The sequence below is a fragment of the Hylobates moloch genome, unplaced genomic scaffold (assembly GCF_009828535.3).
Source record: "Hylobates moloch isolate HMO894 unplaced genomic scaffold, HMol_V3 SCAFFOLD_8, whole genome shotgun sequence".
Lineage (NCBI taxonomy): Eukaryota > Metazoa > Chordata > Mammalia > Primates > Hylobatidae > Hylobates > Hylobates moloch.
The window spans coordinates 126,181,666-126,198,215 of NW_026652283.1; the positions used below are offsets into that span (position 1 = coordinate 126,181,666).

Sequence of the window (16,550 nt, forward strand, 5' to 3'; positions counted from 1 at the left end):
AAACAGGACAACAGCCATGCTCATTGCAGGGTACTGACTTTTAAATAACAACCTCTGGTCAGGTGCATGGCTCATGCCTGTCACCCCAGCACTTTGGGAGGCCGAGGCAGGTGGATCACTTCAGGTCAGGAGTTTGAGATCAGCCTGGCCAACATGGTGAAACCCCATCTCTGCTAAAAATACAAAAATTAGCCAGGCATGGTGGCATACACCTGTGGTCCCAGCTACTCAGGAGGCTGAGTTAGGAGAATCACTTAAACCAGGGAAGTGGAGGTTGCAGTGAGCCGAGATCACACCATCACACTCCAGCCTGGGCAACAGAGCGAGACCCCATCTCAAAAAAAAAAAAAAACCCTCTGAAAAATCTGTTGACTCAATGTCATGAAAATAAAAGTGTTTGCATATTAGTTAAAGTGGATGTTCAGAGATTCTATAAACATATTTCTGCATAGAGTTTCAAGGTAAGTGGCCCCCAGCACAGGCTCAGCGGCGTTTGTCTCCTTAACTGGGGTCTTTCTTAAAGAACACGCAGAAGGGATTTCTTAACCCCCTGGGAACACAGCCCCTCACCACTGCACCACGGGCGTGGGAAATCCTTGCACGGTGAAGCAGAGTTTCACAGACATCCTCTCCCAGACGGTGTGGGATCGCAGCCGCACCAGGATCTCAGGAGCCCTGCTTATCCGCTCTTCGAATGTGTGTCTCTCCCAGGCCAGCTTGTCCTCCATCTGCCCGGAGAAGCAAGGATGGTCAGGTTCCCAGGCAGCGAGCCACGCTCCGCCCTCGGCCCCTGGAGCACCATGCAGACAAGCAAAGATCTAGTCCACGAATCCCAGATACCCAGCCACCCTGAGACCCTCCTACCATCTGCTGAATGGCGTATTTGTCCAGCTTGTCGCGGGCCTGGGAGCGTGCCAGGTGGACGTCCTCCTCCAAGTGGGCCAGCTCGCTGAGGAAGCGCTGTCGCTTGGCCTCGCCATAGGCGGCCACCAGGGATTGGTACCTGCAGGAGCCAAGAAGCAGCCTCAGTTTCAGGAGTCGCGGATAAAACCACATGTTCCCTGAAGGCTGGAAAGGGCAGGCCCATTCTCTCCCTGGGGTTTCCCTCAGTGCATTCAAGAAGAGAACAGGAGAAATGCTACTTCTGCTCATTTGCATCTATCTTCAAGGGTATATTTTGGTGTGTGAATGCCGTGCATGATGAAGTTGTAAAGAACATGTATGTGATTTATTAATAAAAAAATACAGAAGTGCCTGCCCCAACTTTCTTTCACCACTGAGAGTACACAATTGCAACCGCTTGGGGGCCCTAAGAGATGTTTTGGAGAATTGCTGTGAGCAGCAAAAGACAACAGGCACCCACTCAGAGAATCGGGAAGTTAACCTGAGTCTCTTAAAAACAGAGACATTGTTACTCATCTTCGTGTGCACAGAAACTCACATGCAGCAGGTGCTCAGTAAAGACAGGGCAACTGGGGAAATCAGGGAACTTCTGTGGATTTATCAGACAAAGGGCTTGATGCTGTCGCAGGTCTGAGACTCAAAACTGTTAGGTGCTGCTGGGCTAGGTGTGCTTTTGAAGTCAGTTCCATGATTTGAAAATTTAGGAAAATGGTGAACTCCCCATGTGTGGGTTTTCCTCTGCAGGGCAGCAAATAAAAGCCATTTGTTTTCCTGGGAATGATGCAGTTTCTGAGTGATTTTAAGACTGAATTAAAGTATTTTGAGTTAAAAAATATACAGATAAGAAATGTCTGAACGCTAAAAATAATAATAATAAATAAAGAAGTAAATAAAGGATTCAGCATCTTCAATCCTTAGGGACTCAGAAATGTCCACATCCTCGCAGCTCACATGCCATCTTGTGAACCCCACAAATCGCACCCCAACACGGCCAGGCCCCGGCTGCCTCCATGCTCTGAGATGCTCTGGAAACCCTGCGGCAGCTCTTTCAGCCTCATCTCCCTCCCTCACCACCGCGTTCCCAAGGTCCCACCGAAATTAGGACTCTCGCTGTTCTGCCCTCTTGGGATTCTGTCCCACTTGAGAGAAACGTCTCACTGCCATCCCTTTCAATCAAAACTCTATCCTTCCTCCAACGCCCATCTCAGATGCCATCTCTCCCATGGAGCCGATCCTAATCCTCTCCCCTCTGCCTTGAACGCCAGACCTCCTTCTATTTCTCTTAGGGCCTTTATGATCGTAATTTGCATACATTTTATCCTTCCCAGGAGAAAGGATTGGCTACTTCTCACCTCTGTACTCCCCAGCTTCAGTACGCTGAAGATGCCTCATAAATACTCAGTATTCTAAGTTAGGCTGGGGGAGGTTCTTTCCCGAGTGGCAGGGACAGGAAGCTGCACAGATGGCCTGGGAAGGAGGCGGTGGACGGAAAGGTGGCCGAGCCGGAGCGCCGCCTGCGGTACTCTGTGAGCCACCAAAGAGGCTGCTCGGCCAGGGCCACATCGCACAGAAAGTCCTGGTATCAGAGCTGGAGGGGACCGTAGCGTCACGTCTGTCCAGAGACATGGGGAGAGCTGAGACCCTATGCAGGTTAGCGGTAAGGCCTGTCCGAGACCCAGGGTGCAGGGCCTCCGTCCGAGGTGCTTTCAGAACCCCACACAGCTCCGATGGACCAGTGCTTCCCCAGCAGCAAATAAGACTAAGGCCTGGTGTTAGCCATTTGGGTCAGAATTGCAGAAAAGTCTGCAGCCTCTTCGTACAGAAACGAGGCTGGAGGAACCCTAAAATCTAACCATGAAAGGAATGTGGATTTACCTCCTTAGGAATCGGGGATCTCACCTCGCACCTCCCTGCCCTGCCCCGACTAGACACACAGCCTTTTCCTGCAATGTTTAGGGAACAGTCTCTTCGGGCCTCAGCCATTCTGCATGCCCTCTGCCTGGGGTAGATTCCTCCCAACCCCTAATGGGCTGGCTTCTGCTCCTACTGCTTTCAGCACAGGGGTCTGTCCCTCAGAGACTCTCCCCTGGGGCCACCCTCAAATCACAGCCCTGCGGGTCTCTTTCATATGTCCTCATCCTCCTCCTGCAGAGCACATGCCACCACTGTAAGCACATGCATGTGTATGTTGAGTGACACCAGCCCTGTCCTGTGACTCTGAAACCCAGCCAAGCAGGAAAATGCCCTCTTCGTTCCCCCAGTATCCAGGTACTTGGTTCCTCCAGTATGGGGTACTTGGTCCCCCCAGTATCCAGGTACTTGGTCCCCCCAGTATCCGGGTACTTGATCCCCCCAGTATCAGGGTACTTGGTCCCCCCAGTATCCGGGTACTTGGTCCCCCCAGTATCCGGGTACTTGGTCCCCCCAGTATCCGGGTACTTGGTTCCCCCAGTATCCAGGTGCCAGGTGCCAGGAGGAGTTCTAGGAATATGTGTTCAAGAAACGAACGATGGCGTGAGACGTCCTGCAGGGAACAAGCCTTCTTACGGGGAGTGAATCCCAGTGAATTGCAGGGATCAAGAAGACAAAGCTTGGCCTGTGCCACGCAGTGCTGTGATGAGTTTAAAGGTTCAGATGTCCTCTCATGACACCGTTCACATTTCTACTGCCTCTTTACGTTTGAGTTACAAGAGCCTCAGGTCAACAGCACCACTATCCTCTAACGCTCTATGATTCAGAATAACTAACTGGTCTCCCACACCCAACCCCAAGTCAGGACACTGAGGAAATACTTCTACCGGCTGATGATCAGTTGAACGTGAGTTCAGCCCACGTGGGCAGAGTAACGTCATTTGTCATGCACTGATTGTAAATGACAAGCCTCGGGACAGGTGGCTTGCAAGATTCGGGGAGGCCCATTTTTCACTGGGACTGAAGGAAGACGTCAGAGGGATATTTCCAATGGGTCATATCTTCCAGAAGGATGTGTTGAGTGCCTTCAGAGCGCCGGGGTCATATCTTCCAGAAGGATGTGTTGAGTGCCTTCAGAGCACCGATGTCTCTTCAGTACTTATTTTACACAGGGACAGCAGCAGTAACTCACATCAGTGAGTCCACAGTTTCATCTTTTGCAGAGGACCAACTTGTCCAGTGCTTTAAACTAATATCCACGCTAGGAGGTCAGGGATAAACACATGCTAGTGATGATGCTTGCAGCCCCTGAGAGTGGTGAATTCTAACAAGGGCTGGAATCCACGGAGCTGCTCACCTCACTCAGCATGGGGCTCACGCATCCCTCCTGGGCCCTTCTGCATGACGGTAATAGAGCAGGCTACACAGTAAATCTCAATTAGAGCTTGCCCAACTCACTGAGATCCCCACGACTTACGTTTACCTTTAAAGGAGGAAAGAATTGATTTCAAAATGATCTTCCCCATGGAAGACATGCACGTGGGTTAGGAGAATACAACACTGGGGGCGGGGGCTGCTGAAGAAAATCTCATGGAGACCGTGAGCCATGGGCTCTACACAAAGCTGGGACAGCCCCTGGCCTTCATCTCCCATCTCTACTATGTACAAGAGAGGAGAGACTGGCATTTAACATGAGCATCAGAGGTGCAGTGAGAACATAACCCACCACCAGTCATTCAAATCCCTTCTTTGGGTCAGATTTGGTATTGCAAGAGCATAGCCCGATGTGTTTTAGGACAATTTCCAACAGCCAAGGCTGTCATGAAAATCACTGCCGCCAAAACCATATGAATCACAGTAAGCCACTCACTGTGACCGTTTTACTGCAGGGAAATTCAGCGATAGGAAGTTTATGCAATATGTTCAAGGTCACACCAATGTCTAAATGATAAAAATAAAATGATAAGCTCAAGTATTCTATTGTAGCCCCGAAAACCTAAATATAGGTAGAAGAACCCTTTAATCCCATACATAAAAATCTGGATTGTGTTAACATCTACATTTCAAAGAGATTCTTTCCCAAAAGAAATCTTCGCTTTACACTAGAATTCATTTACATGGCAAAATTATCCTATGACATTTAAAAATAATCCTTTTTTTTTTTTAAATAAAGGTTAACCTTCGTTAACCTTCCTGGCTATACATTGTTTATATTCAACAGATGACTTCATCATTCTGAAACTTTCAAGATGAAAGATGTTTACTCAAATCTCATCTTGCCTTCAGGTTTTAAGTGCTTTGTAGGTGTAAAGAAAATTCCCAGAAGTAGCAGGGTAGTTGAGGGAAGAAATATAGCAGGTATAAAACAAGGCATCCGCGAACATTTAACTGTTCACTTTGTCCTGAAAAGATCAAAGCAATATCACCACCTGCTTCTCCGTCATCTGGAAATAATTTTAAGACTGGCATTTTTATTAATCCGTCCCGTTCCTATGACATTTCACCCCACGAGTTGCCTCTGTTGAAATGTAAAGCATGACAATTTATAGAATCCCTTCCCAACTCTTCAGTTTCCACACGACAACTGTTTAAAACCCTGGCTCCCACTCAGGAAGATGACCTTGCTTGAATCGGCAACCCTCCACGGCTGTTCCTGCATAGCTGCAGAGGTTGCGAGTGGAAATTCCGAATTAATCTCACACTGCTAGGTCTTGATGTTTTCAAGTGTGCTTATCCTGCCCTGTGTGGAAAGGGGCTGAGCTCGGCTTAGAAGCCGCAGACCCCGGAGCTCTAAGCCCGGCTGGGACGTGCGTGAGACACGGAACCCTGGACGGTGGCATGAGCGCTCTGAACAGCAATGCTCTCTTCTGCAAAATGGTGGGAAGCTTGTGCCCAGTAGTTTTCTTATTCAGATTAATCAAGATAATGATGGCAAAGAGAAGCAGCTGATTGGGAAACAGCAGCATTCTCCCTCTCGCCCCTGGCACGGCCTGGGTTCCTCGATCTTGCCTCTTAGCTAAGGTCGCTCTTCCCTCCCCACCCCACTGTCCCTCCACTGCGACCCCACGCAGGGCACAAGTGGAGTCAGGGAAGCCATGTGCTCACCTGCTCCTGTTCTCCTGCTCCTCCTCTTCCTGCGTGCTCACTCGCTTCGCACAGACTCTGCAGATGGTTCCTCCCAGGGACGTCTGGCTGGAGGCTCTCTGCGAAGAGGACCGCTGACTCAGGGACTTCTGGGAAGATGCCTGGGTGGAAGCTCGCCTTCAGGAACACGGACACGATTAGGAGATGCATGCCCAGGCACAGTATGGAAATTTATCCTGACACACATCACTTTCTCTCTACACACCCCAAACCACTGGTATATGCGGAGCACACACAAGCACACACATGCACAGGCATATGAGAGGCATGCACCTACACACATATATGCACAAATGCACATGCGTATGTGCACACACATGCAGGCATATGCACATACAATACACGCGTACACATGTGTATGCAAATAAATGCATAAATGCAAGGACATGCCTTCCCACAAGCACATGCACACGCATACACACAGCGTGTGCACACATAAACACACCTACACAAGTGCACATGCGCTTGCACACAGGCAAACCCAAGCCTGTGTCCCTGTGTGCCCACACCCACACCCCCACACACGCCCGCCCTGGGGTGCTTTCTCCCTGAGCTCACTGTGGCTGGTGCCACCTCCCCTCAGAGCCAGCCAGTGCCGGCCACTGTCCTTCTGGCTCCATGCCAGGATTATATATATCTTGAGGGATTTGAAACACCCCAAGGCTGCTGGGAGGGCTGCAAATGTTTGGCTTTGTTTGGCACAAGGGATGGCAACTAAATAAAAGTACCCTAAGCGTTTCTAAATATAGGGTGTGGGTGACATGAGGCAGGCACCTGGGCTGCAGAACGCCTGCCCGCGGTCCCTCCCTCTCTTCACCACAGCCTTCCAATCAGCCCATTAAGATTGCAGATTTGCTGCTACACAAACAGTGTCCATGGGGGTGTAAGCTACCGTCCTGTATGAGGCCATCCCCGAGAAGCTTCCGAAAGATGCAGGTGAACAACAGCCCCGGAGGCAGGGATTCTTGATGTTGGCACATCCATGATCAATGTAGCAAAATCACTAATATTGCCCCTCATTCTGTCTTTACTCTGGCACCCATTAACTTCTCTCCTACCGACAGCCTTTCCCACTAGTTTCAATCTCATTGCTCTTTATTTTGGGTGGCTTTTTAGATCCTAGTTCCGGAAGGCACGTGATGAGCAGTAAAATCAATGAGCTCAAACAAAGGACTTCCTGCCTCCCCACCACAACCAGGAGCTCAGAGCCCGGCCAGCAGGACCTGCCAGGACACTGCACCAGCTCCACACAGTGCTGCTCTGTGGGAGGACCTGGGCACGGGAGAGGCTGCCATCCCTGCTCTGACTCCCGGCAAACCAGTGCCTCTCCAGGGCTGAACGAAACTGGAAAAACCTTTAAATGTCAGACCCCCATAATCAAAGCTCTGCACGTCTCATCAGCGAATGTCAGCTTACTTTTTTGACGCATATTCGTCCAACAGGTACCGTGTTTGAATATTACGGTAGGACTGGTCGAAGTGCCTGTGTCTCTTCTGGTAGAAGGGGACGGCCACAAGGGACATCTTGGCGTGCTCCTACAAAGACAGTCACACACAACACTGAGCTCCCTCACAAGCATCACGAGGCCTCTGTAATTTCTGCATCATTCCAAAGGGGAAAATGAACTCCAGTTAATAAAACCCCCTTGGGAAGGGAAAAAATGAAAGATTACACAGCCAGAAATCACCTTAGACCAGAGTCCCAGGGACCCAACTTTACTTTTTGTTTTCTTCCATAACAGTTGGAAGACTGCACTGCTGTTTCATTTAACTGTGAACTCAACAAGTATTCCTAGAACCCCTGGTGTGTTCAGGGCAAAGTTCAAAGCAATGTAAGTGGGAAGGACAAAAATAATTAAAGCGGATTAGAGAAGTAAACAAACACTTAGAATACAAGAGAACATACGATAAAGAGCCAAGAGCCCGGGGGAGACAGAAGGTGTCCTGGGAATGGCAGGAGCCAAGGACAGCCGAGTGGCCCACGAGGCAGGTGACATTTGAGAGGAGCCTTGGTGGACAGGTGGGACTGCCAGGCGGAGGTGGGAAAGGGGGACAGCCCATGAGCAAAGGTTGGGGCAAGAGAATCCAGGATCGTGGGAGACTTGCTGGGGTGGGTGTGACCAGAAATCACTCAGGAAAGACACAGCCACAAGCCGAGGTGGCTGGTGTCTGCCTGGGGAACCGGCAGTCATTCCACCATGCAAAGGGGGCCGTGGAAGAAGGGACTGGCTGGAGATGCCCCCTGGAATCTGCTGTCTGAAATCTCACTGGTTATAGTAGACGGACGTGGCAGGAGGTCAACAGAAAAGTGAGGACAGAGCCTGGTATCAAAGCCTCAGGGATGTGGGGAAATTCGAGAGTGTGGATGAAATTCTCCCCAAGCAGGAAATCATCGAGTTCCATCTTTTTCTCTGGGAACATGCAGTATTACAGGTATTAGACATGGCAATCTGTTGTACATGTTCACCCAAAATACGTAAAATGCCGACATGCTGAGCGGCTTGATCATCACTACAAAGTTATGTAGGGACCGTATTCCTAAATCTCTGCAGTCATTTATTTCCCAAACAAGGTGCAAAAGGACTCACAACCTGAGCTCCATTTTTTACTATTCTGTTTAAATGAGGAGAATCTGTCGTTATTTGAAGACAGAACTCCTCGGCCAGGCCCCATGGCACAGCCCCAGGGGTGCCACCCACATCCCGGGCTAGGAGAATGAGACTTGGGTGGAAAATGCCAAGGGCTGCTCAGAGATGAATGTGTCGTAGTTCAGATCTCCAGGGTACATGCTAGAAAATCTACCACAATACATAAATTGCTCCTTATGAGCTGTTTCCTTTGAACTCTGTGATCTCCGAGAATCACAGTACTGTAGAACTTGGAAAGATCACTGGGGATTATCCAAACTCCTATTCTACAGGGAAGAAAACAGGACACAAGGGCCAGAAAGGAGAAATTCTTCCCCAAAAGCATGTAGAAGAGGCTACCTCTGCCCCAAGGCCATCCTTATTCTGGGCCTTTCACACTCTGCCACACTAACTCTCTCAATATTGCCTCTTAAAATCCAACTAGTCAACCAACCACCCCACCCTGGGAGGGCCCAGCCATGTTTTTAGAGTGCACCAGCATGCATTCTACTCCAGGGATATAACGGAATGTTGCACCAGATAGAACACAATAAAAGCAGCCAGGCGGGGTGGCTCACACCTGTAATCCCAGCACTTTGGGAGGCTGAGGCGGATGGATCACGAGGTCAGGAGATCGAGACCATCCTGGCTAACACAGTGAAACCCCATCTCTACTAAAAAAAACACAAAAAATTAGCCGGGTGTGGTGGCGGGGGCCTGTAGTTCCAGCTACTCGGGAGGCTGAGGCAGGAGAATGGCGTGAACCCGGAGGGCGGAGCTTGCAGTGAGTCGAGATGGCGCCACTGCATTTCAGCCTGGGTGACAGAGCGAGACTCCATCTCAAAAAAATAAAAATAAATAAATAAATAAATAAAAGCATATCTCCTCCACCCACCCTGATATTGAAAGTGGTGTCATAGTGCAGAGGTCGAGTGCCCAGCTTTTGATGTCTGCTAGACCTGGGATCGAATTCCGACTCCAGCATTCTGATGAGGCCTGGGGTAGTTTCTAGCTCCTCTAGCTCTGATGTTGCATATTGAATCTGCATCATGCCTGGCCCTGGCCCTGGTACCAAAATCGGTAGCTGTCTCTGTTACACTGCTGCAGTTATTGTGGTTCAAGAATTCTACAGACAGGAAAAGGTATCTGAGAAAATCTATGTATTGCTTTACTATTTGAAATCTCCCCAGATGCAGCTCACTAGGATTTTCCATTGAGTTAATCAAGGTAGATCTTCAAGAAAAGCTTCCTGCTCAGAAACCCATTTACTCTCTCTGGAGTTCACCAGCAGGGTGCTAGGAAGAGCTCACTGAAGTGAATGAAGTTGGGCCAAGGTTGGAGAAGACATTTCAGCTTCCATCCGGTTTCCTATCCAAGGTTCTTCTGCGATCAGCCTGACGAATACTAGGCAATTCCACTCCAGCAGACGCATGAGCAATCCCCAGTACCTGCTATTGCAGCGAGGGCTCACGTGTCATCACAGTACCTACTCGCACTTACGTTCAGTTAAACTTCAGATGTGTTTGTATTTCTTGGCAAAGGGAAGAGTCAATATATGACCTAGTAGGTCAAAGGAGAGAATGAGCTACAGTGAAATAAGAGGAGAATCGCCCTGGATGGAAATCCTCCTCCTTAGACCTGAGACCTGGAAGAACGTGAAACGAATCAGGTCTCGAGAGCTCACACACTAGCTATCCTTCAACCAGTCTGGAACGTCCTGTCCAATGCACCCCATGTATCACTGACTTGACACCCGGTCCTGTGGGCCTGGAAGTCTTCAAACACTTCATGTGTGAGGGGCTACACTTTGTAGTGCTTAGCAAGGCAGAGCTGGGATCAAGTGTGCACACTTCCTGCACTCCTCACTCCGATGGTACCTTACTGTGGAAGTCTCCCCGGGGTGTCTTTGGATGGGGTAACAGGGCACTTTGCCACGTTTATCCCCACATGTATTCCCTGCTCACTTCATGCTCAGGACCACCAAAATCAGGAGGTGTCAGAGGCTTTGCAGAATCCATCAGCCTCAGTTCATTCCACAAGTATGGGTGGCATACCATGTGCCAGACAAGCCTAAATCAGAACGCTTGGATTTCAACAATGAAAACACCTTAGAGCTCCTGGCTCGGGAGAGTAGCAAGCTCAAGCTTCTGTGCATTTGACTCCCAGTGCCAATGTGCCCTCAACTCCACTTTTATCAATCTCATGCCCAACCCAGAAAACCAGCAGGACTGCACGTCCAGCCTCACCCACCCTGAATGTGTGTCCCCATCGCAAACTCTTCACTCCTTGGGGGACTTCCTATGTTAGAACTTCCCCAGTGTCCCTCACCCAGCCTGGGCCACCACTTCTTAGGCGGGTGTCATGACGTCTTTGGAAGCAAATCCCCACTGACTCAGCACGTGCTGGGTGCCTGCAGCTCTGGCAGCACAGGGCCCTTCTGAGTGCGGGGAACCCTGGAGACGACTTGCCACATGCACCCCACAGGTCAAGCAGCCCTTATCCAGAATGCTTGGACCAGAAGTGTTTCCAATTCCTGATTTGCTTTGCAGGCTGTGGAATACTCGCATTTACACTTACTGGTTGAGCAACTCAAATCCAAAAATTGGAAACCTGAGATGCTCACGTAAGCATTTCCTTTGAGAGTCACGCCAGTGCTCAGAAAGTTTCAGAATCTAGAGCATTTTGGATTTCTGATCTTCAGATTTGGAATGATCAACCTGTACTATTTATGACACTATAAAGAAAATGGCAGGACATGGGCCAATCAGCACCCCAATGTCCCTCCACTGTCTACGTAGAAAGCTATTTTCCTTTTTAAGGAACTATCTCGAACATGTGTTAAATACCCCCTACACACACCAACCAAAAAAAAAAAAAGAGAAAAAGAAAGCAGCCTTTCCAAGCAGGGTACATTTTGATGTGAGTCCCTGGGGCTCAGGGCACTGGGGGGGTGAGACTCCAGTGGGGACCTGCTGACCTTGAGCTCAGGGGCCTCCGCCTGCTGTGCTGTAAAACAGTGCTGAGCGAGGTGGCAGCTAACAGTCCCCCAGCTTGGACAGCATGTGTCTAGATAATCCTGGAGCCACGCTGAACTGTTAGCACGGACCGTCCCCAGGGAAATATGACTCGCCCGGGTCACCGGTAGGGCCACGGCCGAACCCAGGCGCCAGCTGAGTCTCCTGACGGCGTCCAGCGCACTTTCCACCACAGCCCAGCTCCCCGGCCACTCCCGGAATGCTCCTGACACGTTTAGGAATGATGACACAAGGATGAAACGTGAGCCTGTCCTCCAGTGCAGGGGACCGTGTGTCTGATATCCCCATCCTAATTCTTTCCTGCAGAGAATATGTGGGCCCATTCCTCATGTCACCAGGATGGGTTTTAATTTGCAAAAATGTTTGAAGCACAAAACGTTGACTTCCACTTAATGAAGGAAATTGTTGTTTGTACAGTTAAAAACGTGAAAGTCAATAAACACACCAAATGAAAGCATTTCTAGAGAGGAAAGGGACCCCCAGACACACAGTGTTGGCCTGTGCCCCGAGTGGCTAAGACCTTGGCTCCCAAGACAAGTTTTAGCTTGGGACTTGGTTTATTAAATAACGCCTTAAATTATCTTTGTTCCACGCTTTCTTTGAGTCTTGTTTTACTTCCACTTAGTAAGAAAGGAATGTGAAATGGAGAACCACAAAAGGCCAGGTATTCCCAGTGACGGCACACCCCTTCCTTCCATTCGCCTCCGGTGTCTTCCACGTGCAACCACCCAGCCCCACTGTCTTTCTCCGGCAGGTTGCATTTCAAGAGCACACCCTGAGAAGGCACAGCCTCTATCAGCAGAATGGAGCTGAAGAAGTCTACAGGACCACAACACAGCCAACAGCACAAAAAAGAAAACAGCCGTGAGAATGCTGTCATTTTTGGGCAAAAACTTGCAAGTCCTGACAAGGATTGTTCTCTTTCCCATACCCTGGATAATATAGGGTAGGTCTAAGCTGAATGACCCTTGACTCTTTTTTCCCTTAAGAAAATACCCAGTTTTATTATTTCACACCTTTATAAGTCAGCCCTCTCCTCAGGGGAGGCTTTCATTTCTGAGAATCTCATGAAAATTGCAGACATCAGTCCACTGACTGAGGGGCCCCTGGGGCTGTGCTGAGACCAGGGTTAAAACCCAAAGCACACGCTGCAGGGTGCTGAACGGCACTTAGCAAAGACAACGGCTGTGGGAAATAAAATGTTAGTTGAGCATAAAATCTTGTCAAAGAAATACAGAGCCCAGAACTAACTGCTCTGTTTTCCACGATAAGGGGTGCCTGCGATGGGGTGCACCGGCTCTCTCTTCTTGACCCTGAAATACTTAGAAAGTACTTAGAAAGGTACTTAGAAAATGTGAGCGCAGAAGTTACCGGTCCTCCCCTTAAAGCCACAAATTAGAAAAGGCAAGAAGAGAAAGACACTTACCCAGACAGAAAGGAAAATTGCAAGGAGGAGAGAGAAGCCCTGACCACCGGCTCACCAAGCCGCCCACGCTCCAGCCAAGGAAGGTAGAGCTGACTCCTGTAAATCAGGCGCCTGTGCTTCCCTCCCGTTTAAGGTCTGAGGAGCTGCTATATATAGACGCCTGGGCCTGCCTCTCCCCACGTCAATACCCACATCGTAAATCACCAGCCTGACCTCAGGAGGAAAAGCTTCTCGTTCACATTGAGGGCGGGGGAAATCACGATTCAAAACTGGAACATGTCCTTTCTGAGTCCCCAAGTGCACTTTTCCCAGGAAACCGGGTATGACACTTCAGCCCCCGACTCACAAAGAGAGGGCAGGACACTGACTTCCCACACGCCCTCCCCGCAACTCTCCTCCACGGGTTCTAAACCCTAGGCGTGAATTCTCAGACATATCTTCAATCCTTTCGAGCTACAGGTTCCCCGGCTCATAAACTGCAACTCCCGAATGAGTCTTTAATAATGACATGGATTTCAGTGAGCGTTTGTGCCATTCGCCGGCCTGGACACCCGAGTTGAGGTCAGCTGTGGAGGAAGGGAGGTGCGCAAGCCCCTGGGTTTGTGTGTGTGTGCGTGTGTGTGTGTTTGTTCTTTTTTTTTTTTTTTTTATTTCAAGAACGACTCAGGTCTTCACTCGATTGTATCTCAGGGCTATTTTAGCAAGAACTGCCTACCCAGAAGAAGAGTGCTGCCTAGTCGGCAAGTCGGGGCTTATTTATAACCATGACCACAGATGAACACTGCGTCTACACCACATGGATAATTTCAGGGTGCCCGTCGTTTCGCACAGCGTGTGTCCAAACATAGATAACACACACCTGGCACGGTCCTGGGCTGCAGCCTGGCCAAGAGGCGGGGCCTCAAGGAGACGCCCCGATCTGAGAACTTGGAGAATCACACTCCAGCTGCACCTCACCACAGCGGCTGAGGACTTGGGCCAGCTGCTCCGCCCACGGGGACTCTGCTCCCCAGCTCTAAAACGCATGTAATAACAACTTTCCTGTAAGTTTGTTGTGACAGAGAAAATATGATATGAGACTTTCCTTAAGAAACTCCACGTTCTCACACTGGGGTATCAGAGGCACGGCCAAGAACCAGCAAGCAGGTGGATGGAGGTGAAGATCAGATACGAGAAAGATGCAAGCACAGCCTCTTGCTGGGCCCCAGAACGTCCTAGATGCTGGATCAGGAGGTGAGCTTTTCTGTCTTCTTCCGCTTCGTATTCTGATGGCCTAGCATTTAATTTAATTAGTGTTTGTTGACTGATTTCTTAGTCTATTCAGGCTGCTTTAGCAAAACACCATAGTCCGTGTACCTTATAAAACACAGGAGCTTCTTTCCCACAGTTCTGGGGGCTGGAAGTCCAAGATCCAGGTACTAGCAGACACCGCCTGGTGAGAGCCTTCTGGTTCTGGAATGCCGAGGTACCTGAGTCCTAACCACGTCGAGGGGCGAGGCCGCTCTTGGGGCCTCTGGGTGAGGACACTGATCCCACACCGGAGGTTCCACCTCCATGACCTTGTCGCCTCCCTAAGTCCCCACCTTCTCATACCACCATTTTGGGGGTTAAGGTTTTAACCCCCATATTTTGGAGGGGTGCAAACAGCAAGACCAGAGCAAGCAATGTTTTCTTCCCGTTTACCAGCATCTCCTTCTCTAGGGAATCCAGTTCTCAGGAACCTGGGGGACTTCTCTTCAGCCCTTCTGCCCTCCTGACTCTGAGTGTGGCTGACACAGGAGGGGCGGTGATGGTGTCTCGTCCCCTCCGGTGGCATCTCAGTCCTCTGGGTCCCAGTCCTAGCATCTCAGGAGGGGACAATCTCACCCCAGGGTGGGGCCTCTCCTGAGAGAAGGAAAGGTCAGCACACTCCTCCTCCTTTTCTGATATTTCACGGTTGCTGTGCCCTCCTCTTGTGATATAGAAATCCAGTTTTCTACAGTGCTGCATCTAAGAAAGCCCGGATCTTTCAGCCACACCACCCAGACAGCAGAGTGTGACCCGGGACACAGACAGGCTCCTGATGGGGACAGAGCTTCGCCTTCTGCTGGGGACAGGAGACCCCTCCCTGCCCTCCTCGTAGGCCCCCATCTCCCTGAGCCATGCCCGCCCCTGCCCTCCCGGGATGTAGTTGCCAAAACTCCCTGGATGAGGTGCACCTGCAGGAAGCCTGGAGCCAAGAAGGGACAAAAGACGGAGGGAGGCAGTGAGACCAGGCATAGGCCCCGCGTTCTCCACCAGACACACCAGCTCTGGAACAGACAGGCTCCTTCTTGCCAAAGCTCCTTGGGCTGGCTTTCTATCACCTGCCATCAAGAGAATCCTGACTAAGACAAAGGCAGAGTCCAGCAATCTCATTTCCACAGCTCAAATTGGCAGCCTGTGAATGGAAAACGGTTGGCCTCACTGAGGATGTCCCACGACATAGAAAAGAAGATCAAAATGCAGAGTGACATTTTAAAACCGCGTGCCTTCAATCCTGTGGAATCCCAGGTCAGATCGTTCACGGGTGAAGTTATGTTCTCTAAAGCAACAGTCCCCACCTGTTTTGGCACCAGGGACCAGTTTCGTGGAAGACAATTTTTCCAAGAACGGTGGGGAGGGGGTATAGTTTCGGGATGAAACTGCTCCACCTCGGATCGTCAGGCATAAGATTCTCATCAGGAGCGTCCAGCCTAGATCCCTCGCGTGTGCAGGTCCCAGTAGGGTTCGTACTCCTGTGAGAATCTAAGGCTGCGGCTCTCATAGGAGCTGGAGCTCAGGCGAGAATTCTCACCGGCCGCCGTTCACTGTGCTGTGCGGCCCAGCTCCTCACCGGCCACGGACCCCGAGGCTGGGTTCAGGACCCCTGTTATATTGCACAGAGCCCAAACTGACATTCGATTCAGGAAGATTAGTTTGGATATTTGAAAGAAATAAAATTATTCTTAAGATATTTTATTCACTTCCATGCATTCCGTCTCAGAAAACAAAAAGTGCTCCCAGGTATTTTAGAAATTATCCATCCAACAGTCCAAACATTCAGTGTTATTCAAAGGAGGACGGCTCACCAGAAAGAGGCTTCGCAGTTGCAGCCACAGCACAGGAAGGGGCAGGGGGTCACCCTCCGCGCTCTCCCAAACCAGGGGTCGATGAGGCCAACGACGAAGGCGTCTTGTCCCCACAGAGCACGTGTGCACAGGCCGCAGAAGGGAGACTGGAAAATCTGGAGGCAGAAAACTCCCTTGAGGGCATCAGCCACCTTCAGCACTGCCTCTCATTCCCAAGCCCTGAAAACCTGAATCTCAGAAAACAGGCCCACTTTAAAGAAAAGTGTTTTGTTCTTTTTTTATTTTTATTGATTAATTGACCAATTGATTGAAATGGAGTCTGGCTCTGTTGCCCAGGCTGGAGTGCAGTGGTAACCTCCGACTCTTGGGTTCAAGTGATCCTCCCACCTCAGCCTCCCAAGCAGCAGGGTTTACAA

The 16,550-nt window shown here is 50.1% G+C and overlaps 1 protein-coding gene across 1 annotated transcript in view; it reads right to left on the bottom strand.

Moving 5' to 3' along the window:
- MYOM2 (myomesin 2) overlaps window positions 1–16,550 on the bottom strand; it is a 171,200-nt gene that overhangs the window by 85,649 nt on the left and 69,001 nt on the right. Inside the window, exons 2-5 of the mRNA XM_058442662.1 lie at window positions 7,375–7,493; window positions 5,920–6,075; window positions 865–1,003; window positions 571–728 (exon numbers count right to left, since the gene is read on the bottom strand). Coding sequence (XP_058298645.1) covers window positions 571–728; window positions 865–1,003; window positions 5,920–6,075; window positions 7,375–7,481 — 560 coding nt within the window. The 5' untranslated portion in view covers window positions 7,482–7,493. The remainder of the gene's footprint in view (window positions 1–570; window positions 729–864; window positions 1,004–5,919; window positions 6,076–7,374; window positions 7,494–16,550) is intronic.